The following is a 25,928-nucleotide window of genomic DNA, read 5'->3' as shown; positions in this document are numbered from 1 at the left end:
TGAACCAGATGCCAATTGCACATTTCAATACAACCGGGTCCACTTGGAATTATGGCATCACGGGGGTATCAATTGCGCCAGGGCTATACCTGATGAAAATGCCATCGATCGTGTCTTCGTAGGATGTGACAGGGGGATTGTTGACATACAACATTGTGTATGTTGTTGAAGACTAGCAGGAGCGAACCGATACCCATCACTAACAAGAAATAGAACGCTCCCAATAGTCGGGTAAGGAAGGGGACGTTTGCAGAAGGGCAAATGCCAAGGTAGTTTGCAAGTCTGGCTTGAATTCAAAGTGAGTGGTATTATGGTTACTAGCGAAGGGGAGTAAGAGGAAGAAGAAGCATTGTTGATTAATCTAGCCAAGAGTTGGGTATTTATACCTTGTACAAACAAGCTTGACAAACAAGCTGCTAAGTCTGCAAGCAAAAAATAAGAGATGGGATAATCCAATAAGAGATATTGGAAAGGTTTGTGAGATATAGTAAAAGTGTCACCTATAAGACTCGAGACTTGTTCTCACCAGTCATTTTGATCACGTAGTTTTAGTGTACATCATGTACTGCCGTTCACAATCACTTGATTGCTAGACGATGACCTTTCTATTTTTGTAGGCTATTTCACTTATCGCCGTGCCATTATCCTCAAGTGGTATATGGTTGGTCTACGAACATGTCAGGTTTGGGCCTAGCTCCCTGTATAAAATCTAGCTGTCTTATGATGCCAAGGATTGTTAACTATGGCCTCGAAGGTTATCATATAATAGATTTGATAACCTCAGCGAAGACCAAGAAGGCTGGCAAAGAGTATATCCTTCTCTCAGAGCTATTATGGATAAATATGGTTGGTGATATTCTATTCTTCGCTCCTGGCTGCAGTATTGTTTCTTGGTTGCTCTGGGAATTTTTTTTAATCCTTTTTTCCCTCGGGGATTGTGATTTTCTGTTCAAAAATGCGAATGCTATTTTTTTTTGTTACGTACAATGACTTAAAAGTAATTCCTGTTTTCTCAAGGTTTTATTGTGTCTTTGATTACGACACCATTTGGTGCACGAATATATATAATGGAAGTATGTACCGCGGATCAACCAACATCAAAACAGGCTCATAACAAAGTTAGCCAAGCTCAATACTACAACGGTGATCCGATTTGACATATGGACGGACACCATACCCAACCACTGAAAAGCCTGTGATAACCAAGCTGATCACATGAATCTTTACCAGAATGGAGCGATGTGCAATCTTAGTGCGGGGGAAGAAAGCTTGGCTTTAGGCGGGGGATTTGGGAGATTCTTCGAGAACGCGAGAATCTAGAGCGATCTATATGTGTTGTACCTTTTTAGATTTAATTGTTTTGGGAGAGTTTAAGAGTTTACAATTTGTCGGGAAAAAAGACCCCGAATTTCATCTCAAGCGACGTTCTATTTTTCTCTAGACCTTCTAAGAGAGACATTCGCGTGTATATCGTGATGAGAGCAATGGCTCACGAAGCCAGGGGTAGATGGGTGACCATCAAAGCGACCGACAGGTCACACGTAAAAATAATCAAAACAAAAGCCAAAATCCTTAACGGGTATACGCTCAATGCAAATGCGTGACAGATATGAGGGAATGACCACCGACTAAAGGTCCTCGACATCAAGTGAGGAGCGACTCGGTCGGCGACAAGAAACAGCGTGCCAGTGCGCTGTGTTAGGGGTGGCGGACGTCGATACTCAAGGTATCAGAACGATATCCGACCGTGGTCCCAAGGGAACCAAAAGGAACCAAAAAAAGGGTTGAATAAATAGAAAGACATCGAGCCTTGTGGAATGGAAGGGATGATTCAAAAGGAACAATCTCCTGGATGTGAAGAAAGTAGGTGGGAGAAAAGGGGTGAATCAAGTGCGGACATCAGCAGATATCAGCCACAGACCTGGATGGCGACCAGGGCGCGGGCGAGATCCTCGGGTGAGAAAGGGAGTTCCTTTCTGGCGGACATGACGCACGGGGACATAGCGGGCGAGATGGCGCGGACGAGGGGTGATGAATAGCGAATTGACTCCTTTAAAAAGAACTTCGGGTCCTTTGAATCCTCCGGGATCTCGTAGATAGAGCCCTCGTTTATAAGAGTCATCATTGAGCCACTGTAACTGGAGGGGTTGAGGATGGTGGAGGACTGAGAGCCGGAGTCAGCCGCGCGTGGCGAAGATTCCGCAGGGACCTCTGGATTGGAGGAGACTATAAAAATATGAAAGTTAGAAATTGAAATTTTTTGGAGGGAATATTTCGATTAGGGCCGTGGAATGCGTACCTGGATCGACGACGGCTGCATCATCCGGAGAGACCGAGTCTTCTGTATCGGATGGACGGGAGTAACCGTCACTCTCACAGGGGTCACAGGGCGACACGGAGAGTTCAAATGAACGAGTTCTCTCGACCATTGCCCCTTCGAAGGACCAAGCGGCTAGGCTTCTTTGGTGGGCACGGTCGAATGGACCACGGAATTTAGAAGGGGGGCACTCATGTCGTTTGTAATATTCGATCTTGGGCTTCCCATCATTTTTGGATTTGGAGCTGGAGCGGAACACCCGCTTGACCTTCTCACGGAACGTCATATTGGAAGAAAAAAGAATTATGAACTGGGGATATTCAAGATTCAACAAGAAGTTCAGAGATCAATGCGGGCGGTTCCTGTACACGGAATGGCTCAGTGCATACGGTCAGATTGGGTGTGCAAGCACAGAAAGCGGGATTGGATCAGGAACAATTTTATCATTCTAGGACATAGAGAGATAGAAAAAGTAAAAGATAAAATAGGAAAAGGTAAGAAGAGGAGGGATAAGTGGGAATTATAGTAAACGTGGATGCAACGGCAAGAGATAAGGTGGGATTCCCCAGAACCATCTCCGGTCCAAATCCGGTGAAGACATTGGGGCGAATTGGTAAAGGCGTGTAATAGTGGAGTCTGTGCGTGAACTACTATACTATCTATACTATCTATTCTAACTATTATTTTGATTGGTATATTGAATATTGAAACATTCGTACTCCATAACTAGCAAGTTGTGTTGTATGTTGTAGGTAGTACATACTCCGTACTCGTACTCCATATATGGAGTACTATATACTGTAAGCGATATTTAATTCCCGAGTAATTAATCCGAACCCGAACAACGGCCGAGTCTAGAATATCATTCAAATATAATGAAGATCGAGATGTCATTAATTCCCCATATTGGAAATAACTCTCGAAATACTTTATGATCATCGGAGATGTAAGTGGCGTACTGCATCGAAGGATTCCAGAAACACGGGTTAGCCTCACAGTTACATCATTTCCTTTTTTGTAATAAGAAGATGTGGTAATGCCAACTCACCACGGGAATAAACCGGAAATCAAAAGTGGACTCCAAGTTGCCCCGCTTGCCGATTTTGCCGGTTCGGCCGGGGAGGATAAGTTCTGGTTGATAATGCATATTTTGTCGAAAACAATCACAGCGGCCGGCTGGCCCAATGGCAAGGCGCTTGACTACGAATCAAGAGATTGCAGGTTCGATCCCTGCGTCGGTCAATTCTTTTTTTCCCTTTTGCCCTTCTTGTTCAATTCGTTTCCTCGACTAAATCTCAATTTACTCAATTTTTGTACTTTTGTATTTTTGTACGCACGAATTATTTTATCACATGATCTTCGAAATTATCTAGGATCGAAGACCGTTGGCATTATGTGACATCCTACAACATACGGAGTACCTATGGAGCGATGGAGCAGGCATGCATGTAATAACGCCTCAATCCACTACTGCACAGAAGATATACATCTAGTGGGGACAATGTCTGACTCCATAAGTTTTCAAAGCCATGGATCTTGCATTGTACACTCATTTTACTATTTTAATCATTTTTATTACTATTTTCGTCTTTGATTGTGATCTTCTACATGTTTCAAGAGAGATGATGTAATCGCTGTTTATGGCCCTCGAGCCCTTCTCCACGAAGAATGTCTAATAAAGGAATACGGGATACTACATTAGGCTCTGTGCCTTTCCCCAGATAATTTCCTAAGCCCTTCTTTTCCCTGACCCTGATTACCCCTGAACGGCCCTTAGTCGTGTAAGGCACAACCCTATTTACCCGATGCAGACGTTAGGGCTGGCCCAAGCTCACACGACAAGGCGAACTATGAAAGAGACATCGCATGCGGAGGAATGTACGGAGTAGAGTAAAAGAGACGGAAAAAAAAAAGAGAAAGGGAATTCGAGTCTTTGAAATTTAGAAAGCATTTCTAATAATAAACTAAAGAAAAACTCGTCAAAAAAAGAAATTGATACTTTGTGTTCCATAACTGTCCTCACCACGGATCGAGAACCCTAGAGACGAGAACATACCGCGTCATCCCTTGCCTTCTTCCTTCCTACACTTAACCACCATCGTAAGTGAACTTCGATTTCTACTATTCACACCATTCTAACAAGCGCAGAATCTACATAATCTCAATCATGGCTAAGAAAGGAGGAAAGAAGAACAAGAAGGGCGGCAACAAGCCCGCCGCCGCTGCGGTAGACAATGTCAAGGATGTCGTGTGAGTCGAAAAATTCCTTCCACATAACCAGCAATCTAACTCTCCAGTGAACCCCAAACCGAAGGCCAGACTGAAACCGTCGAGCAGACAGAGGTACCCGAGACTGCGACACAGCCCGAGACCGTCGTCGAGCCTAGCGAGGCACCCGAGGCCACTCGCGTGACCGAGGCCCCCACAACTGAGATCCCAGCTGTGACTGAGACCGAGGAGGTGGATCTCAAGGAGGCTTTGAAGGCCGACAAGGCCCCCGCGACAGAGGGCACTGTTGAGGAAGCCGTGGAGAAAGCGCAAGCCTCCAAGGCTGGCCAGGTGGGCGAATTGGAAGATGGCGCTGCCGCAGGCACTGGTATGATGCGCGTTAGTAAAAATGCGAAAACAATTTCAACTAACATAGAATTTGCAGCTGTCCTCCCAGAGATCACCACCAAGGAGCCCGCTTCCACCAGCGCCGCGACCGGCGTCCCCGCGACACTGGCCGAGCGCCCCAAGACCTCGGAGTCAACCACCGCCCCTGCTGTTGCCCCCGCTGTTGTTGCGGCCGAGCCTGTCGCCCCCGTCGTTGCGCCTGTTGCCGAGACCGATGCTGCTCACCCCAAGCGCCCGTACGAGAAGCCCATCTTCAACACCGAGGAGAACCTGAAGCCCCACAAGATGCCCAAGACCGACGAGGAGTCTGTCGCGGCTAGCGTGACCGAGGACAAGAAGACCATTGAGGCCTTGGCTGGTGTTGGACCCGCTTCGGCTGCTGCGCTCGCAACTCCCGAGCCTACGCCGGTTCAGGCTGAGGCACCCACCGTTGCCGATACCCCTAAGGTCGTTGCGGCGCCCATCGCCGAGGAGAAGAAGGTGGCCGAGGCACCCAAGGTTGCTGAGGCGCCTAAGGTCGCCGAGGAGAAGAAGGTCGCTGAAGCACCCGAGGTTGCTGAGACTCCCAAGATTGCAGAGGAGAAGAAGGTCGCTGAGGAGAAGATTCCCGCCGCCAAGAGCACCACTGCTCAGTCCGGCGCCGGCAAGTCTGCCTCATCTCCCGTAGCTGTCGCCGCCGCGAACGCTGCCATCCTCTCTTCCAAGGGCGACAAGGCTGCCGCTCCGGCTGCTGCCCCCGTTGCCAAGGAGGCCGAGCCTAAGAAGCCCGAAGCTGCCCTGAAGCGCGGCGAGGAGCCAGTGCGCAAGGCTGAGGAGCCCAAGCCCGAGACCAAGGCTGAGCCTGCCAAGGAGGAGACCCAGAAGCCATCCGAGACCGCAGCAGAGCAGGCCGAGAAGGCCGAGCAGGCTGAGAAGAAGAAGGGCGGATTCCTGTCCTGGTTGAAGCGCAAGTTCAAATAGATTAATCGCTGTTGGGAGCCGGTGTATGATATACGCTAGTTGGGGATGTTGAGTGGCTTGCAGGATACCTCAGGGCTACCTCGTTGTTTTTCTTTCTTTTGTCAGGCTTTGATGATACACCAGTTGAAATTATATATCAGAATCAGAATTATAGTGCTTATTATTTTTTCGTGTGTAAAAAAGCAAGTTAGGGGAGAGCCGTTGGGGCTTCCAAGTTTTTGTTGATGTACACCGCTAGTCAGGCGTCAATGCGTTGCTCCATCTGATATGTAAATCGGAGATCTTTATGGCATGATCGTTTATCTATCTTCTGGCGAATCATCTGTATTACAGTAGCATCACCTTGCAATTGAGGTCGTTATTGGTTAGGGTTTCGGTAGTAGTTTTGCTAGGGAGCCGCAACCCCCTCTTCCCCCCGCAAATAATATTGGATAAGAAGAGGCTTGCAATGAAAAGAGATTCGATGCGAGGTGACATGCTAAAAACGCTGTACACAATACAACATCACTGACGTGAGATACTGTACCCTGATGCATGGGGTAGTGCGATGGTGGTGGTGGTGGTAATGGGTGCCCCACGCCAGGTGGGCTCAACAATGAAGCCCAACCACTACAACATATAGTGTGGTTTTGTTTCATGTTCTACAACATACAGATCACACTTGCCTACTTCGACGCCATGCATTTGGGCGATCTGTATGAGATCGGGATACGCATTTGGCGTTGTTCGAAGTTCCTTTTAAGATTCCCCGGTCCTTCTCACCAGGAAAGAGGAATACCAATGAACAGTACATAGTATCGATAGCACTTCAGCAGTCTATCAATCGTTGGCCACTTGGGATTTTCATCCTATAACAAGACTATATTAATTACCGCACTGGCTCCTATGGAGATATCGTGAATTGGAGGAAGAGATGAGAGGTTGGACTCCAGCGACCGAAGAATGTGTTGCTTTTTGGCGTGGATCATATCATTTATGAAAAAGATACTTGCTTGCTGCTTTGGCTGTACGAATATATAACTTTGAGATTATTTGACTCGGTTTTTCTCCTTCTTAGGGTGGGCTTGAGCTGGGAAGTCCTGGGTTGATAAACATCTCTGCCAAATCTAATGGCTCTTGTGGCTGAGGACTTTCTGAAAGTCAATTCCATTGAATCTGGGGGTTAAGTCATTGTTTCCAGGGAGACGGGGCTTGTATGAATGTAGAAGAGGAAAGAAAGGAACGCGCAGTGCAGAAGATGAATAGGGAAGAAATGTAAGAAGGTGTGACCTAGTTTGTGTGGGTGTTGGTTTTGAATGAATGAAGCCATATAGATCTGTTGATATCACCTTAGTTCGGAGCCTACTTCATACTATTGCAATTTCACTACATATATCTAGTTCTGTTATTAAACCAGGCCAAATAAGGAGAGAAGAGGTAAATTAGAACATGGAATAGAAGAGAACAATGGAATCCTTCCTGAAGACTATGTTGTACTTACGTAGCTCTTGACTGGTGTGCTATAACATCGCCAACGCGATGATCTATATTCCATACGATAACAGCCGGAACCAGTACCTCGAGGATATTACAGCATAAAAGAAGGTTGAGAAGTGATATGATGGGATTGGACTTTATGTTCCCAACATTCAGCTCTGTAGATGTGTACAGAGCAGATCCCCTCCCCCGCATTTTACCGCTTATAAATAGCTATGTCGGGCCTCGGCTTGGAGGTACATAAAACTGGTGGGCGAATTCAATATTTCTCACATATTCACTTCAATTCATCATGGCGTCCCTTCCACGTAAAATATGGCAGCATCCGGCCCCAGAATCGACCCAGATGGGTCAATTCCAGCGAGAGCTAGAGAAATCCACCGGACACAACTTCGGCGTGAGTAAATATCGTCTAAAAGATACCATATATCTAACCTCGTCCAGTCCTTCCATGATATGTACTTGTATTCAATCAAGAACCGTTCTGCATTCTGGGAATTCTGCTGGAAATACTTCCACCTAATCCACGAGGGCTCCTACACAAAGGTAGTCGATGAGACCGCTCGAATGGACAGCGTGCCCGAATGGTTCGCCGGTGTACGACTAAACTTTGCTGAGAACCTACTTTTCTCGCGCGTTGCTGGCAATAAGACTGGTAAAGAAGACGACAAGATTGCCGTTAGCGAAGTCCGAGAAGGCGCTGCGCATGAGGTTGTTCATCTCACCTGGGGTGAGCTCCGACGACGGACTGGAGTGCTGGTCCAAGCTATGAAGGCTCATGGGGTTGTTCGGGGTGATCGGGTTGCTCTCTGCGCGGCGAATAGTATTGAAACGCTACTTGTGTTCCTGGCGTCAACCGCTCTGGGAGCTATCTTCTCGTCTAGTTCTACCGATATGGGTACTAAGGGTGTTCTGGATCGATTGCTGCAGATCAAGCCTCGCTGGTTGTTTATGGATGACTTGGCTGTTTACAATGGCAAGATTATTGACCTGCGGTCGAAGATTAAGGGAATTGTTCAAGGTATGGAGTCTGAGCCTGCATTCGAGGGAGTTATCGCACTACCTCGGTTCTCTGCGCGGCCGGCGGATATCAGTTCAGTCCCTAGGACTAAGACTCTGGCGGAGTATCTTGCGAAGGCGGGCGGCAATGAGAAACTTGAATTCGAAAGAGTTGCATTCCGTGATCCTTTCTTGGTGGTTTACTCGTCTGGCACCACTGGACAGCCGAAGTGTATCGTGCATTCTGTGGGCGGGGTGCTTCTGAACTCGAGCAAGGAGGGGAGATTGCATAGTGATCTCGGGCCTGATTGTGTCACCTTGCAATATACGACCACTGGATGGATTATGTATATGAGTGCCGTGCAGACTTTGCTCTTTGGTGTGCGGTTGGTTCTATACGATGGAAGTCCATTCATTCCAGGTATTACTGCCTTGGTTGATCTTGCGGCACAGGAGAGGTAAGTGTCCTTCTATTGACAATAAAATGTATAGTTCCTGACTGATCAATTACAGGGTGACCCACCTGGGAATATCACCCCGTTGGCTCCATGAGTTACAGCAGGCTAAGATCAAGCCCCGTGAGAAAGTTGACCTAAGCTCTTTACGGGTTGTCACAAGCACTGGCATGGTTCTACGGGATGAATTGTTCGAGTGGTTTTACGACGAAGGGTTCCCAACCCATACTCGCCTGAATAATATTTCTGGCGGCACTGATATCGCAGGATGCTTTGGAACTGGCAACCCCCTTGTCCCGCTGTATGTCGGCGGGTGCGCCGGATGCAGTCTGGGAATTCCCGTGGAGGTTTACGACTCTGAGATTGAGGGCGGCGATGGAGTAAAGGGTGTACCCGTGGAGGAGGGCGTTCCCGGTGAATTGGTTGCCACATCAGCTTTTCCCAACATGCCCACACTGCTGTGGGGTGATGAGAGTGGCAAGAAGTACCATGATGCGTACTTTGGGAGATTCGATAGTGGGACCACTTCCCCCCTCTGTGTAGCTATTGTCGCTAATACTCTACAGATGTGTGGACACACGGCGACTTCGTTTCCATCCATCCAATCACGAAACAGATCGTGTTTCACGGACGCGCCGATGGGGTGCTCAACCCATCGGGAGTGCGGTTCGGATCGGCCGAGATTTACCGAGTGCTGGAGGGCCAATTTTCGAAAGAAATTGCTGATTCCATATGCGTAGGCCAGCGGCGACCAACGGATACGGACGAGCGAGTGATACTATTTTTGCTCATGAAACCAGGGGTAGCGTGCACACCGGACCTGGTTACACGAGTGAAAAGTGCGATTCGTTCAGAGCTGAGTCCCCGCCATGTGCCGATGTTTACGTTCGAGACCCCTGAAATTCCGGTATGTATTTTGTCCACTGTAGAAAACAAGATCCATAAAAGCGGGACTGACCCACGTATATCGTCACAGACCACGGTCAATCTGAAAAAGGTGGAGCTCCCTGTGAAGCAGATTGTCTCGGGAAAAATCATCAAGCCCTCAGGTACACTACTCAACCCGAAGAGCCTGGACTTTTACTATCAATTCGCCAAAGTGGAAACTCTGCGCGAGAGTAAACTCTGACTCTTGGACCTCGTCACATTCAACGTGGCTCCATATGAGAGGGTCAGACCGGATCCATCGGGATCGTCACTTTGCTCTGCCAAGCTTTGACCAAGCTTTAGCAACACCGAGATTGTCTTGGGAGTTTTGTGTATAGGAATATATAGAAGAAGAGAGAGAAATTAGATTGAATTAGGTAGAAATTGGAGATTATAACTATTGAAGGGAATATAAATAAAGTAGGAGAGGTAGAAGAGAAGGAAAGTGATGGGCTGATTGACTGCGTCATTGAAAGCTCCCCCGCACGTGGGTTGCTCTGCTTCTTCCCTTTTTTTTTCCCCCTCTTATATTTCTGATTTCCTACTTTTCGGGGTTGAGATTGTTCTTTTTGTTTTACTCATTTCATATTTTGTCAATTGTTCACAATGGTTCATCTCGCCAAAGTTAAGAAGGACAATGAGGTTACTCCCTCTACCCATGAAGCTGTCTCAATTTCTCCCCCAGATATCAATGACTTCGACACCAATGTCTACGGCAGTCACTTTGCCGCTGATCATATGCCTCAGAATGAAATGCCAGAGCGAGAGATGCCCCGCCAAGTTGCCGCTCGTATGATCAAGGATGAGCTGAGTCTCGACGGTAATCCTAAGCTCAACCTCGCCAGTTTTGTTACCACCTACATGGAAGACGAGATTGAGCAGATCATGACCGAATCATTCAGTAAAAACTTCATCGATTATGAGGAATATCCCCACTCCGCCGAGATCCAGAACCGATGCGTGAATATGATTGCTAGGCTCTTCAACGTTCCCACTGATCCCTCCGGTGAGAATGCTATGGGCACTTCAACCATTGGGTCTTCCGAGGCTATTATGTTGGGAACACTGGCTATGAAGAAGCGATGGCAGAACAGGCGCAAGGCTGAGGGCAAGGACTACTCTCGCCCCAACATTGTTATGAGCAGTGCCGTCCAAGTCTGCTGGGAAAAGGCCGCTCGTTACTTTGATATTGAGGAGAAGTACGTTTTCTGCAGCAATACTCGCTTCGTAATCGACCCCAAACAGGCAGTCGATCTAGTGGATGAAAACACCATCGGCATCTGTGCCATCTTGGGCACCACCTACACTGGTGAATATGAGGATGTCAAGGCGATCAATGATCTACTAGTGGCGCGTAACATTGACTGCCCAATTCACGTTGACGCAGCTAGTGGTGGATTCGTTGCCCCATTCATCCACCCTGAAATTGAGTGGGATTTCCGCTTGGAAAAGGTGGTTTCCATCAACGTCTCCGGTCACAAGTATGGTCTGGTCTACCCCGGTGTCGGATGGGTCGTTTGGCGCTCTCCGGAGTACCTGCCCCAGGAATTGGTGTTCAATATCAACTACCTAGGAGCCGACCAGGCCAGCTTTACCCTGAACTTCTCCAAGGGTGCTTCCCACGTTATTGGGCAGTACTACCAGCTGATCCGCCTGGGTAAGCGCGGTTACCGTGCAATCATGACCAACTTGACTCGCGTTAGCGACTACATGACTTCTGAGTTTGAGAAGTTGGGCATGATCATCTTGAGCCAAAGGGAAGGCTATGGCCTGCCTCTGGTGGCCTTCCGCCTCCCCCCAAACAACGAACGTGTCTACGATGAATTCGCTGTGGCCCACCAGCTTCGTGAGCGGGGCTGGATTGTACCTGCGTACACCATGGCGCCCAATTGCGAGAAGATGCAGATGATGCGTATTGTCATTCGCGAAGACTTCAGCATGAACCGATGCGATAGCTTGCTCCAGGACTTCAAACTTGCTATCCAGACGTTGGATTCAATGGACAAGTCCATGATAGCCAAGTACAGAACGTATGGTTTCTTTTCCCCTAGAAGGGTTTGTTCTCATACTGACAGCTCCACAGGCATATGCAGATCCACCGCAACCACCCTCGGCACGAGTCGCGCACTCACCCTCACTACAAAGGCGAGCGTCATTCGCTACAGGGCAAGACTGGCAAGACACATGGCGTGTGTTAATATCTCGTTCAACACGCCTCCTGTCTACATATCTTCGCATTATGTTGCGCAACAAGATTTAGATAGAGTAGTTTTAAGCATGAACTATGTCCGTACCGCACGCTTGTGTTCTTATGACAAGATCCAGCCCATTGGGTCTATAGCTGTAGCATACACACCATGTAATTGAAATGGATAAATCAATGAGCCTGAAGTAAAGACTGACGACGAAGCTTCATCCGTCCAAATCAGGCGAGGAGAACGCATCTCTCTTCTTCATAGGCACGGCCACAACAATCATGTTTGTTCACACCAAGAAAAAATATACTAGCGTCTGCTAAATAAAGCAGACAATGAGCTGGAATACGGATTATGACTGATGTCAGCTTTTGACGAGAAGCCCGATACTCACAGACTGACCGTGTTAGCCCAACTTCCTCCACGCAGGCGACCATGTCCACCTCGGTCAAGACGTGTCAAGCAAGCGCCTTACCGACCCAGCTGCCGACCTACACGACCTCGTACTTGGAAGACCTCGTTCTTTTTTAGTAGTCCGGTCCACTAACTGATCAAGACCCATTCCGTCCGAATCTACCTCGAACCCTTCCCGTCCCCGATTAAGCCAACTAATCAGGATAGTTAGCTATAGCTAAGAGCCTATTCAAGGGTAAGTTGTCATTTGACCCAAAGCATAACTTGTTCGAGAGCAAACCTATTGGTTCTTAAATCGAAACTGTAGCTACATCCGCTTCCCGGTCAAGATTCAGTAACAAGGTCGGAGTCAATTTACGACACTATATAACTACATAGTAGGATCAAGTGTAATATAAACCGCCATAGAGATACATCAAGTTTTTTTGGCTGATCAATCCCATTGAATATACTACAACTGAGCCATTCTTTAAAGATAGGATCTCAAAGGTGCAAACGGAAATGCGGTGCGCAGGCCCATCCATCCTAAATGGGAAAAGCGGACAGTAGGTAGAAAGTAGCTTATTACATGTGCATAGATCCATGGATACATCCATACTAGGTACCTACATAATTATGTAGTCATCCACCTTGTACTTCTCCAGAGCTACAAACATCTCTTTCTTTCCAACAATTCGTCATGTCGACATCCCAGCAGTATCTCAACGGCCTCGAAGGTCAACAGGTCACTCTCAACCCGCACCCGCAAGCCCCGGTTGAGTTTCCTACGGGGCACTGGATAATCATCGAGAAACTTCAAGAGCGTGCTTATCCGTTGACTCAGGACGACATCGACATTGACATCGACCGCCGCCCCCCCTGCGTGCAAGGAAAATTCCTCTGTGCGCTTTCTCTCCCTGAGGGTCCACCGGTTGTCGCCTTCCTCAGAATTTTCAAACAAATCCCTATTACAGGAACAGAATTACAGAGGCCAGACGTCCGAGCCACCCAGGCCGCCCGATGTGATCATCCCACAGAGCTTGATGCGTTACTTGCTGTCAAGGAACACAACTTGAAATTCAAAGGCCAAAGCATCACCCCGCGGGTAATTGGATACCGACATGACGAACAAGACCAACATGATCTTGTCCCGGGGGGCTATCTCGTTTACCTGGCTTGGGAAAAAGTCCCTGGAGTCTCCCTAGACCACAAAACATTCTGGGATGCTCCTTTTTCTACCCGGCAGAGTATCCGTGAAACGTTTGTGAACATCTATACGTCAGTTTTTCGGGTTTCTTGATTTAGACTATATACCAAGAGCTAACAGAAACTAGACAACTTATCAAGTCCGGCTATGACCCATCTCCGCCAATGCTATCAAAGATAATTTACGACTGGACTAGTGGGGATATGTATGTATAAAGTCTAGTGCTATTGGTTTTCAATAATAAGTTAACCTTATTTAGGCATATTTCTGGGTTTAACAGTGCTGTTGAGATTGACAAGACCAAGCAGTGGACCGACTTGTTCTTTGTGGCCTTTGGGCTCGTGCAATATACCACAGCGTTTGACCAAGTCTTCCCTGTGACAAACCCTGACGCTCAAACTGATATTAATGGCTGGAAGTGGTGAGAATGATGTATTTTTTTAGAGGCGCCATTGCTTTTCCCTTTGCATGTTACTTCGACTTTCCGGATGAATGAAAATGATTTCATCTTCTCTTTAGGCTTCATCTAGCCTCTTTCATCTGATGTCTTTCGCCCTGAACCCCGAGAAGCCCCTGACGGCAGAGCTCCTGGTCCGGATTTTTTTTTTTTTTGGAAACGTAGCTATCTCGCTAGCTAAATATACTTATTATACAAGGACACTATCCTATATTCTTAGGCATTTCTTCTCCTGGATGTTGCTCTCGACCTAACAGACCAATAGCTCCCACCAACCAACGGCTGGATGATCGATCTAGACAACGGCACCGTATTGCATCTACATCTCAGGAGACACCTCAATGGAAGACGAGCTGTAGGAAATCCCCAAGCGATATGCAGACCAACGAATTGACCTAATGCTCGCCCACCTCAGCGGCACAACCATTCCTTCTCCGTTAGTAGGAAGACTAATGGAACCGCTAGCGTTGATTGTCACCATGGATGCGGAGCAGGGTTTACAGTTGATTCAATTGATTCAACCAGATGTTACAATCCCGATCCACTATGATGATTACGAGGTTGCGGGGTTATTGTATAAGGTTGTGTTTTTGGATCATAAGGATCAATATTGCTTTCGTGTTTTGAAATAGAGAAGGTTTAGTAGTAATATGTCGAGTTTTTTTGTCTTACGCATGCCCTTGAGCTCAGCCTCGGACTAACGCGTCTACCACGAAACATTGCTCTATCACATATTTTGACTCCACTGTTGGTATGGGGAATGGTACTTCATACGAGAATTATAATTTTGCTTCGCCCTGAGCGGAGTCAGTTTTTTTTTCAAAAAAAAAAAAAAAAGTCATAGAATTTGGGGGCGGTTATTTCCGAAGTATGGTATGTAGTAGATGACGAGGCTCGTATTTTTGCTCGTGTTTCTGGATATCAAGATAACGATCATTTCTTGAATTTGTATAGTATAGGGAATTCGCAATTCTTTCAAATCCTTATTTAATTCTTTGATGGGTGTTGTATAGGTATAGTGGTTAGGGCTGATATACAAGATAGAAGAGAGTATCATACGCCTTATGGAGCAATTGTTAATTGACAATATCATTAGATCGTCTGTTAGATATCTTTTTTTATTTATTTCTTTTTCTATATCTTTATATCAAATATCTTAATATATCCAAACACTCATACTCAAGTCATTGTTTACCCTACTATATATAGAAATCGTTTGTTGACCCCACAGATCCACCAAATCAGCCTCTCCCCCCTCTCTCCCTCTCTCTTCCCCCCCTTTTTTCCCCACCAGAAGCAGTGATGCCCTTCTTTAAAAGGAAATCGCCTTCAAGGACACATCATTCTATGCGAAGTACAGACCAGTTGGCCCAACTTGCTCCAGAAATACCCAACGATTCAGATCGGCGCTTTTCACAATACGAGTACTCCGGTCCTGGTCCTGTACAAAATCAGCCGACGCCGACTTTAAATCGGTCGCAAAGTCAACGTCAGAAGCCTTCACGTCAACGACCGACTGTTAACGTTGTTGCCCCTGACGACTCGCGCAAAAAGAGCTTATTTTCGTCTGTGGAGCGCAGTGTCTCTGTTAAAGGCAAAACAATCTCCCTTCCCATCTCACAACCTACATCACCCGCTATTCACCACCCAGAGACCGTGGACGAGTCCGAAGAGTTTCACAATATCCGGCGTTCTTACTCGGAGAACCCCTCACCTGTGATCGCACAATCTCCCATTCATCAGTACCAGCAACGAGCTCCCCGACCTTCCCACCCTGCTCACGCTCAAGACAACCCCGAGTGGTCACAGCAGCCCGTGCAACCACCTTACACCAAACTTCAGCGGTCCAACACCGACCCAGCCTTACTTGACCAGTACGTCCGACCGTCGCCTACCGATATTGTTCCCGAATCACCACGACACGCGTCGGAACATTCTCATAGGGGACAGCCTGTACCCCCTACCCACGATTCGGTATTGAATACCCGGCCCCCATCCCAGCAGACTCACGAGCCGCTTTCCCCGTTACAGTCCGTTTATCCTGACGCCATGCAGTCTTCCGCGCAGGCACAGACCCAGGGTCAATTTCAACAGTTGGACAGACAAAGATCCGCAGGTTCGCCACAACAAGACCGGAGTCAACAGGACCGGAGTCGGCAGGGTAGTGTGTCAAACAACATGCCTGATCCCGGACGGAGCACACCCACCAATGCACACCGCCGCGAGGATTCCGGAGAAGTGGACGTGCGGGCATTGATCCAGAAGCATGATGAACTCCGTAAGGATTTTGGTTCGGGTTTTGCTTTTTGGTAAACTAACAATCAACAGAGGCCAAGTATTCCAAGGTGAAACGATACTACTTTGAAAAAGATGCGCAGGTTCAGCATCTCCAGAACACGGTAGCGCACCAACGGATGGCGGTGTCGCGTACCGTACTTGACGATAATGAATACACCAGCCGATTCCAGCGACTTGATGGAGCGATTAAAGATCTGGCATTCTCCGTGCGCAAATACTGGCGCAGTATTCCATCGTGGCTGAATGGAATGGTCACCGACGATGCTTTATCGGTCGGCACGAAAGAAATGACCGCGGTCGGACGGGCGGTAATCAGCAGATGGCTAGTAGAAGAAGTGTTCCAGCGTTATTTCCATCCATCCTTGGATCAAACATTCAGCGTGCAGCTGAAGAATATCGAAATGAACCTGCGACGGCAGCGACCGTCATCCGACGAAGACCGCGAGAATACCTCCGCTAGACTTTCCTACTGGCGCCGCACGACCTTTGACGGACTAAGTGATTCCTTAGTTGGACCTGCTGCCGAAGAACGTCGCAATGAGTTAGTCGAGCATCTAATCGCGGAACTCGCTACCTTCATGGGATCCCAACTGCATGAAATCGCGCTGCCAGGACTAGAAGCAGGTGTGAGAATGATTATTGAGAACTCAATCAACATCATTGAGAAAATCCCCCTTGAAGCCCGCGATGTCTGCGTCGATTACTTCCCACCGGGCATTTCCCTCGCTGAGCAATACATGAAGGTTGAAGGCCAACTGCCCGCACTGAGCCACCCGCCCCCACCACCCTCAGACCAAGAGCATCCAGAGGAGCCTGCCGCGGCAGAGGGAGATGCCTCATCCGGCTCAACTGCCGGGACGATAGAGAATGCCTCACACGCACAGCAAAAGCCTTCGATGAAGTCCCTATTTGGCGGATTGATGAGCCGCAAGCATGGCTCTAGCGAGATCAGTCGTCCGGCGCCGGCGCCCGGACCAGCCGAAGACAAGAACGAGCCTGCGGAGGCAACTCCGAGCAACCCTCGTATCCGATTCGCAGCATTCTTGGCCGTCGAAGTGCGTGGCAAGGGCCCCGCCACGGTGCTGATCAAGTCGCCCGTGTGGCTAGTGGAATAAACGGTACATAGGTGCAGCATTAGACTAGCAACCGCTAGCCCGGGTTCTAGATCTAAAACGGTGGAGGTTGTATATAGAGCACGGAGAGAGCACATGCTGGCATGGCGAAGATCACTTCAATGCTAATATCCTGAGGCGTTTCAGTGACAGTTTGCAGTTGAGGTGTCAAGTTTTCCTTTTTTCTTTACCTTAACGACTAGAATCTGTGATTCTGCTATGATTGTGCTTATTGAGTAGAAAGTTTTCCAATTCGATGTTTCTTAGCGGCATTCTACATACTCCAACCCTTCCTATCCCATTACTTCCACTCTGGCATAACTGAATACCTGGTAAGATTCCTACAAAGGCGGCGGCGCCAAATCCAACCCTTCAACCTCAAATTTAAACGCATCCCGTGAATAACTCCCAGCGACATCAAGATCAAGTCGTCCACGCTCACAATCATCCATATCAATCCGCGCAATAGCCAACCCATCACCAGCCGCAACAGCAGGACGAGACTCAGCTGACGTACCAGGCGCCGAATCACTCACTGCAGCTTCGCTACTATCCGGCACGTCATCTGTGCAAACTTCCCACAACGGTCCGGCAAGAACCTCCCCAAGAGGCGAGATAATACAACTTCCTCCACGACAGACATAATCCCATTCTGACTCCGTAGGATCCAGGGGGTGTTTAGTATTCGTGGGATTCTCCTGACCCTCGCCCTGGGCCTGCTCCTTACCCGGAGCCTCATGAGTCTGCGGCCAGACAATCTCATGCGGACCCTCAGCAGTGACAGACACTTTCCTTTCCAGCTGCGTCCCCGCCGTCTTGGATGGAGTGCGTGCAGCATCATCTGCATCTGAATTCTGGTTCTTTCTTACACCGGTAATCCACTCCGGCAATTCAGAATGTCGCACACACTGATTCGCCGAGAGCACGAAACACCGGCCTTCAGCACCGACAGTCCGCATAAGCGGGAGCCATGTATCGCGTGCATCAGCCGTGGGAGCGAGGTAGATATTAACGTTCTGGGAATACAGACTCTGACGTAGAAGTGGCATGTAATTTTCCCAGCATATTGCCGATGCTATAGTTAGCGGGATGCCGTTTAGGGTTGTTGTGGCTGCACGGAGGGTGGAGGGCGAACCCTGGGCCCAGATTAGGCGTTCGGCGGCCGTCTACGAGGTCAGTATAAGACATGATAATATCGATAATAGTGGAAATAGTGGAGGGAAGAAAGAGGAGAAAGAAAGAAAAAACCATACCGGCATAACCTTCCTCCTCTTTCCCAAAACCCCTCTAACAGGATCAACATAAACAACAGCACAATACAAACTGCCCCCCGCTCTCTCCACCAACCCGGTAACAATAAAAACACCCGTCTCCCTCGACACACGCTCGAGGAACTCCCTCGACACACGCTCGAGGAACTCCCTCGTCCCGTCACCTCGGAACCGCTTTCCCTCTGCTGCCTCCAGTCTTCGAGAAATCCATTCATCGCCGGCGCCGCATGGCGTGTCGCCTAGATCGATGGAGGACTTGAAGTAGGCGAGGAATTGGTCCCGGCCGCGTGGGTGGCGGGTTCCGACTGCGGTGTTGAAGGTGCAGGTCCGGGGGTATCCGCCTAGATAGGCTTCTGGGAAGAGGAGGAGGTGGACGCCGCGGTGGGAGGCGAGGGTTGTTGTTCGTTCGAGGGCGCGGAGGGTTTCTGGGAGGGTGGGTTGGGTGCGGGATTGGGCGACTGCTACTGTTAGGGAGGGCATTTTTGAAATTGGGATTTGGATTGGCGTTGGAGGGAGAAAAGGGTGGTGAGTATGACGAAATTGTTACATTGGATGTGGGTAGGGGATATACCTTGTCCTGTGGTAGGAATCTATACGGAGTATTCAACTATTATAGGATTCTATGGCTGATTTGTGTATATTAACGGCTTATTAGGAGAGCTAGGGTTAGGGGGAAAGAGAGACCAAGTAATATCAGACCCGGAGGGCTTCAAATATCAAGAGCAGCAATGTATAGAATATATCAAGCGAGATTTCTGGAGTATCAACATCTCAATCATAAACTAGAAATTCTCAAATCACATAATTATTTGCTAGCATTAACCTGGATGTTTCCAAGTTTGTCTAATATTGTTTGACAAACTGACATGCTTTGCTACATAAAAGCCTTCACCTCCCACATTCTCTTCTTACCCATACCATCTTCCGCTTTTATCTACTTCAGTCCATCTTATCAATTCATACTGATATTCATACTTTATATATACCCGAAGGGTTCTATTCTATAACAGACCTCACATACTGCGCAAGGCTGCCACATCTTTATATACGCTGGATTTCTCTAGCAACGGCCTCATTCGGAGATCGATTCCATAAGACGGTTCTCTTAGCCTCGACCAGCGCCTTGCAGCCAAGCCCACTAACATGGCCTCATCCATCAACCTGCCAACTCCAGATGACACTCTCCACGTGGAAGAGCAAAGCTCCATCGCCAAAAGAGATCTTGGATGGAAACTAGCTCGTGCTATGCTATTTGATCATATGAGTAACAACACCATCCTGGTTAATCGCATCCATGAGGACCTCGATGCTATCACCACCTACCCTACAATCATGGACACGGTAATCCTCACCGCCGACTCGGGTTACGCTCCCTTCAAAGGTTGTTTCGACGTACAGAGTCTTAAGACACCCAACCTGACCAATTCCACCAATTCTATCACGAGGAAAGAAGAAGTGGGCACATTGCCCTTGGTGGCACAGGTATGGCTAATGGGACATCCGAGAGAGCCAGTGAGCATGCGTCAGTTAGTCTTTGTTTCTCTTTCCGATATCTACAAGATATTAAGAGCTGACCGGCTTTCTATAGCTTGGTTTAGCATTTGCTATTTGATACGAGAATCAAAGGTATCCTACCCATGCTCGACGAGCGTGGTCTGTGGTACAAGATGACCTTCGAGGAATTCCACTCTCATTCCTTCCTCGTCCTCGCACGCGCATTCGTCATTGCTGGCTCTGACTTGTTATGGAAATATGTATTCCTCCGGCTGGCCTCAGTACAAATTCAATGCCGAGATGGCCTGGAAATGCGACTTGAGTTGCATGAGCCCTAAAAAAACCTGGCGGATTTTCCTATCTTGTCCTATATCTTCCATCCGAGACCCGCTACTTTCTTTGAAGGACTCCCAACTATCGAAAATATGTCTTTATTAAATTCTATAGCAAGTTGTTCTACAACTCTGGATCTGTGATGATCCAGGAATATGATGGTATCACATATCTCACATGTTTACTAGACGACAACGTAGGCCTTCGGTTGTTATATCGGTTGTTCGACTCGGAACGTTCCTATTACTCCCGGTTATAGTACTTTTTACCCTACTTCAGGTGTTTATAGAATTACTTATACTACGCCTCACTTCTTCGTATACGACTTTCTCCGGTAAAATAGAGTAGTTGGGAGTGTGGCTATTATCATAACGATCTTTATGGAAAGGGATATTTGATAATATCATACTGGAAGGAGAAGATGAGTACAAAAGCCCAATTGACAGTCTGATTGTATCTACCTAGGAACCAAATGAACATGTACAGGGCAAGACACCCAACCCGGGGGACCAAAAGCACAACTATGTACAAAATAATCCATGCAGCCACAAACGATGCATGAAAAGATGCAAATTGGGGAGATAAGTCCCGGGTATAGCGCGCGCCTCAATAGAAACAGATGTAAGTCCGAAAAAAAAATTCACCGAAAAGAGAACAGAACCCAATAAAGATCGAGAATGCCGCAAAACGTAACAGAAATAATGCTGAAACGCAATAGAAATGCAAAAATAACAATGCAATCAATGAAACATTTTGAGGGGTTATCCGAGACAATATTAATGTTCATGAAAACCCAGGAGGATCTAGGCAGACATCCCGTGAGCAGTAGCAGCTTGCTGGAGAACGCGGGGCCAGCGTGAGATGAGCTCGACATCGTCGAGGGCACCCTTGCCTTGGTTGCGAATGTACTGGGTGCTTGGATCGATGCGCGGCTCGTAGTCCCAGACGGTGTGGGTACCCTTAATCAAAGCGGAGTAAACCAGGCGGCGGCGGCGTTGGGAGCACAGGACATCCTGGTGGATCTTCTCCATATCCCATCGGGCGTGAGTTTCCTCGAGGAAGAATGCCAAGATTTTGGTTGGGTCAGTGGTGTTGGGCACTGCGAGTGGGAGCTTGGCGGGGCTCGGAGTACGAGGGGGAGTGTTCGAAGGGAAGGGGTAGTCTGCCGTGTTGGCACGCTGGGGGATTGGCGATGCGTGTGGGGTGTCGTCTGGAGTAGGCAAGTTGATGGATGAAGCCAGGTTAGTAGGCTTGGCTGCAATGGCTGCACGGGTAGAGCTAGGTGGGATTTGAATGCCGGCTGCGAGGTTGGTCCTCTCCTCAGGGTCGTTGACGAGGTCGTAGAGCATAGGTGGGTCGATGGTCGAGTAGATGAACTTCCAGCGGCCGCGACGGATCATCATGAGAGGAGCCTGGGTGCCTTCGCCCATGTATTCGCCGTAGACGGTATCAGTGCGGAGACCTTCGCCCCCGGTCAAATACGGCACGAGGGAAACACCGTCGAGGGGAAGCTCGGAGATGAGTTTGGCGCCTGCCAATTCGGCGAACGTAGGGAGGAGATCCATGGTGGAAACGTTCTCGGACACGCGCTTCGGGGAGAAATGCTTAGGAGAGTGAACCAGGAAAGGAACTCGAGCCGAGTTCTCGAACCAGGTCATCTTGTACCACAAGCCGCGCTCGCCGAGCATATCACCGTGATCACCGGTGAAAACAATGATGGTGTCGTCGGCCAGACCGGTGTTTTCAAGAACACGCAGCAGCTTGCCGATGTTGGTATCAACATATGTGCAGGCAGCATAGTAGGCGCGACGAGCAGCACGGATGCGCTCATCGGGCATCTCCTTGTTGAACAAGTCGATACACTTGAGCACACGCTGCGAGTGCGCATCCTGCTGGTCGTGGGGGATAGCTCCGTTCTTAGGCAATGGGATCTCGACATCGTTGTACAGATCCCAGAACTCCTTGGTCATGGCATAAGGGTCATGAGGATGGGTCATGGAGACTGTCAAGCAGAAAGGCTGCTCATTGCGCTGCCGAACATGGTCATACAAGTATTGAGTTGACTTGTAGATTACCTCTTCATCAAAATCCAATTGATTGGTGCGTACGACGGGACCTGCCTCCATCACGGAAGACATGTTGTGATACCAATCGGCACGGATGTCCTACATTCTAATTAGTACAGGTGTCGCAAAGGGTCGCAAAGGGCTCATAGAATCGCCGTACAGGTTCGTCCCAATTGACGGACCAGCCGTAATCACCAGGGTAAATATCACTGGTCAGACGCTGTTCATAGCCGTGAAGCTGGTCCGGACCGCAGAAATGCATCTTTCCGGCTAAGGCCGTGTGGTATCCTTCCCGTCGCAGATAGTGGGCATATGTGGGGGTGTCTGCGGGCAGCTCCGCTGCATTATCATAAGCCCCAATTTTGGAGGGCAGTTGGCCGCTGACCATTACAAATCGCGAGGGAGCACACAGTGGTGAGTTGCAGTAAGCCGAGTCAAAGACCACGCCGCCATTAGCGAGCCGGTCTAGATTAGGAGTCTTAATGGGGGAATTCTTGTCATGCAGGGACAACAAGGGAGCAGCCATTTGGTCTGCCATGATGTAGAGGATATTGGGCTTCTTGGTCGCCATGATGAATATTTTCAATATGTAAAGGAAATTGGAACTAAATTATGGGAAAGAAAAAGAAAAGAAAAGTGCGAGAAAGCAGATGATATATGGAAGTTGAGGGAGAATGTGGGGAATAAAGGAGAAAAAAAAAAGAATTAATAAAAAAAAAGACCAAAAGGGGAAAAAAACGAGAGAAGTCGAGAGAAGGGCCCGGGGCCAAGACGAAAAAAAAAGGGTATGTATTTAAAATGTATGCCGATACACAATCTATTTCCTACATATATCTATATATTCCTATTCGATTATAAACCCTGCAGAATGTATCTTAAATTAGTATACAGTAGTTCCCGCCTGCAATGGAGATCAGGGGAGGTGATCTAGTACTGACGTACTCCCAAAATGGGATCATTCGAGGCATCGATGGTGTGATTAAAAACATTTCCGTATGGTAATGTATAAAATACCGAACTAGATGCCCAGATAATCTCTAGTGCTACCATTTTACGGAACAATTTTCTCCCTTGGATTTTTTTTGTAAATCAAATTGCAAAGTCCAGTCACAAGACCAATGATTTTGATAGATAATTAACCCCTATCGGGGCAAGTGCCGAGTAATTCGCCACTTTACAGGATGGATCCTTGGAGACCTAGTGGTTGCGTATACTTATCAAAAATTTTCAAGGAACTGCGCATTGATAACATTAAACTGTTCATTTCGTTACAGGGCTAATATAGGCTCGTACACTCATTAGGTCACTTCGCAGATCCAGGAATGAATAAGGGAAGCAGACCTTGAAAGGGTATACTCGTATTAAGAATAAGCAAGTAGTTGATATAAGACAAAGCGAGCGGAGCTAACCCGATATATGCAATTATAGGCCAGACGATATGTGGCTGAAGTGTGGTCCACAAGTCAGATCACGGGGATACCACCGATGGCCATTGGGATTCGTTGTTCTTTTTGTTATTTTCCAATCTAGAAGTCCGTTTCTCTATTCTCATGTTCTTAGAAGTTATCAGCTCTATCCCAGAATTCTGGTATTGAGAACATACCCCGAACAATAGGCCTATAATGAGGATTGACTGGATGATCGAGGCTATTGTCAAATATTCCTCACTGTCCAGGAGTTGTATGCAGGTGAGAGATCGTCCAAGGGAGCCCTGGATGGTTCGAGCCAAATCGAATAACTCTGCAAGGGAGAGGTGAGAGGGGGATAACAACAAGCAGAATGATGTCGATGACCGGATATAAAGATTAGGATTATGAAGAACACTAGGTATCACGTCTGTAACTGTTGGTTAGGAGAAGGATGTCTTCTAGGAGAAGACAGGTTGTTCCTGAGCCGACCATGTAATAATGAACCTATTCCCGAGACCAAATTGGGAAATTGGGAAAGTTCCAAGGTTAAGATGACCCGTGGACCATACCTACAAATTTTTCAAGAGAAACCCTAAAGCTTTGCCATAAAGATCAAAGACCTCGGGATACTTTGCAACTATCTCCCCTCTGAAGCAGACGGCCATGCAGAATGAAGATTCAAAATATGAGGCATTGACTACAACCTCGCACTTGCCAGCGAGTAAAGATGCACAACTTCCACGGCTCTTCCTTTCTTTAATTATTTCCAAAATCGCTTTCTCGCCTGGCTTCTCTTGACAGTCATTAGTCTAAAGCTTCTTGTATACGTTCCTTCCCTTGTGGTTTACATTTCCCTTTATCATAGCCTCGCAGTATATTCTTCCTCCTCCCTCCGTTCTCTCTCTTCTGTCAATACCAATTTTCGTACCCCGTATAAAGACCGGCTTTCCTACCCTACTGCACGCTGCAAACGACCAGACTATACTGCATCCCACACTCGTCCATTCAAAACTAGACAAAAGGCATACCTCCTCCATATACCCAACTTACTGTTTTGGTAATGTATTATATTACAGCACAACACTAGGTGTAGGCGAAATATACAAACAAAAAGATCATTCGTCACCCACGCAACATATGTAAGTGCGTGAGTTTCAGCTCAATAGGTGGAAGTCAATCCGTCTAGTGGGTATGTAAATGTGATAATGTGGTCCAGGTGTTGCATATGTCACATGAGCAATTCAACAATACCACGACAATACCAAGCGTGCATGTAAAACCAGCACCCATATCAGCCCCTTAAACCCAATAATATCAATTAAAAGATATCATATCGAAGGTGGGGGATTTGATACAAAGTCTAACTTCAGTGCAGTTCACACGCGCACTCGACCCCGGAGTGGATAACGGCATCGACAGCCCACGCCCATGGCAGCGTTTCCAGTGTGACAGGATCTTGTACAGACTAACCTATTTCAGCCTAGTTTCTCCTGAAGCCGACCACTAGTCAAAGTTTGAGCCCCACAGGATCGTGTCATTACAGTCTCAACCAATCAAGTCAACCCTTTCTTCCTTAAGATAACCAAATATGGTTAGAGGCGAGGCTTAGGGGCTGAAGTTCCACTTGCTTATCTTGACAACCAATCAAACTGCCTGATTCGACACTTCCGGGGAGGAAAAGGAGACGTCTGAAAATCTAGGACGACGGAGTAGGCCGCCAATAGGACATTTTTCCTCTTGGCTTTTCTATTTTTCATGTATTATGTCTTTCACCTGTGTTTCATGAAGAAATTGGAAGGAAACAAGGACAGGGAATGTAATGTTGCATCGCTCCACAATGAGCAATCTCCCTATCCGAGCACGCAATGAAAAGCGGTCTAAGATCACCCCCGGACTTACAATGCTTACGTAGTTTGGAGGCGAAAACACCGTCACCGCTGTTT

At 47.8% G+C, this 25,928-nt stretch overlaps 9 protein-coding genes across 9 annotated transcripts; 6 read left to right on the top strand and 3 right to left on the bottom strand.

Moving 5' to 3' along the window:
* Positions 1-1,909: 1,909 nt before the first annotated feature.
* Positions 1,910-2,603, bottom strand: PGRI_003220 (uncharacterized protein; the record flags this gene model as incomplete). The annotated part of the gene is made up of 2 exons (XM_040788035.1): positions 1,910-2,226; positions 2,300-2,603. The coding sequence occupies 2 exons, from the start codon at positions 2,601-2,603 to the stop codon at positions 1,910-1,912; spliced, it is 621 nt and encodes a 206-aa protein (XP_040651807.1).
* Positions 2,604-4,484: 1,881 nt separating this feature from the next.
* On the top strand, positions 4,485-5,893 carry PGRI_003210 (uncharacterized protein; the record flags this gene model as incomplete). Its single annotated transcript, XM_040788034.1, has 3 exons — positions 4,485-4,567; positions 4,615-4,913; positions 4,971-5,893. 3 exons carry the CDS (start codon positions 4,485-4,487, stop codon positions 5,891-5,893), a joined length of 1,305 nt encoding a protein of 434 aa, XP_040651806.1.
* A 1,768-nt stretch (positions 5,894-7,661) lies between these two features.
* PGRI_003200 (acetoacetyl-CoA synthase) lies at positions 7,662-9,952 on the top strand (the record flags this gene model as incomplete). The annotated part of the gene is made up of 5 exons (XM_040788033.1): positions 7,662-7,766; positions 7,814-8,826; positions 8,882-9,339; positions 9,390-9,730; positions 9,800-9,952. 5 exons carry the CDS (start codon positions 7,662-7,664, stop codon positions 9,950-9,952), a joined length of 2,070 nt encoding a protein of 689 aa, XP_040651805.1.
* Positions 9,953-10,356: 404 nt separating this feature from the next.
* On the top strand, positions 10,357-11,948 carry PGRI_003190 (glutamate decarboxylase; the record flags this gene model as incomplete). Its single annotated transcript, XM_040788032.1, has 2 exons — positions 10,357-11,780; positions 11,834-11,948. The coding sequence occupies 2 exons, from the start codon at positions 10,357-10,359 to the stop codon at positions 11,946-11,948; spliced, it is 1,539 nt and encodes a 512-aa protein (XP_040651804.1).
* A 1,090-nt stretch (positions 11,949-13,038) lies between these two features.
* On the top strand, positions 13,039-13,970 carry PGRI_003180 (uncharacterized protein; the record flags this gene model as incomplete). Its single annotated transcript, XM_040788031.1, has 3 exons — positions 13,039-13,616; positions 13,673-13,750; positions 13,805-13,970. The coding sequence occupies 3 exons, from the start codon at positions 13,039-13,041 to the stop codon at positions 13,968-13,970; spliced, it is 822 nt and encodes a 273-aa protein (XP_040651803.1).
* A 1,379-nt stretch (positions 13,971-15,349) lies between these two features.
* PGRI_003170 (uncharacterized protein) lies at positions 15,350-17,415 on the top strand (the record flags this gene model as incomplete). The annotated part of the gene is made up of 2 exons (XM_040788030.1): positions 15,350-16,280; positions 16,331-17,415. 2 exons carry the CDS (start codon positions 15,350-15,352, stop codon positions 17,413-17,415), a joined length of 2,016 nt encoding a protein of 671 aa, XP_040651802.1.
* A 338-nt stretch (positions 17,416-17,753) lies between these two features.
* PGRI_003160 (nitrilase) lies at positions 17,754-19,163 on the bottom strand (the record flags this gene model as incomplete). Its single annotated transcript, XM_040788029.1, has 2 exons — positions 17,754-18,578; positions 18,666-19,163. The coding sequence occupies 2 exons, from the start codon at positions 19,161-19,163 to the stop codon at positions 17,754-17,756; spliced, it is 1,323 nt and encodes a 440-aa protein (XP_040651801.1).
* A 663-nt stretch (positions 19,164-19,826) lies between these two features.
* Positions 19,827-20,515, top strand: PGRI_003150 (uncharacterized protein; the record flags this gene model as incomplete). The annotated part of the gene is made up of 2 exons (XM_040788028.1): positions 19,827-20,165; positions 20,282-20,515. 2 exons carry the CDS (start codon positions 19,827-19,829, stop codon positions 20,513-20,515), a joined length of 573 nt encoding a protein of 190 aa, XP_040651800.1.
* Positions 20,516-21,313: 798 nt separating this feature from the next.
* PGRI_003140 (putative choline sulfatase) lies at positions 21,314-23,147 on the bottom strand (the record flags this gene model as incomplete). The annotated part of the gene is made up of 2 exons (XM_040788027.1): positions 21,314-22,675; positions 22,737-23,147. 2 exons carry the CDS (start codon positions 23,145-23,147, stop codon positions 21,314-21,316), a joined length of 1,773 nt encoding a protein of 590 aa, XP_040651799.1.
* Between the last annotated feature and the right edge of the window lie 2,781 nt (positions 23,148-25,928).

This window comes from Penicillium griseofulvum (genome assembly GCF_001561935.1).
Source record: "Penicillium griseofulvum strain PG3 chromosome Unknown contig_79, whole genome shotgun sequence".
NCBI lineage: Eukaryota > Fungi > Ascomycota > Eurotiomycetes > Eurotiales > Aspergillaceae > Penicillium > Penicillium griseofulvum.
Note: the sequence above shows the minus strand (reverse complement) of the source record. Positions and strands in the feature narration are given on the sequence as shown.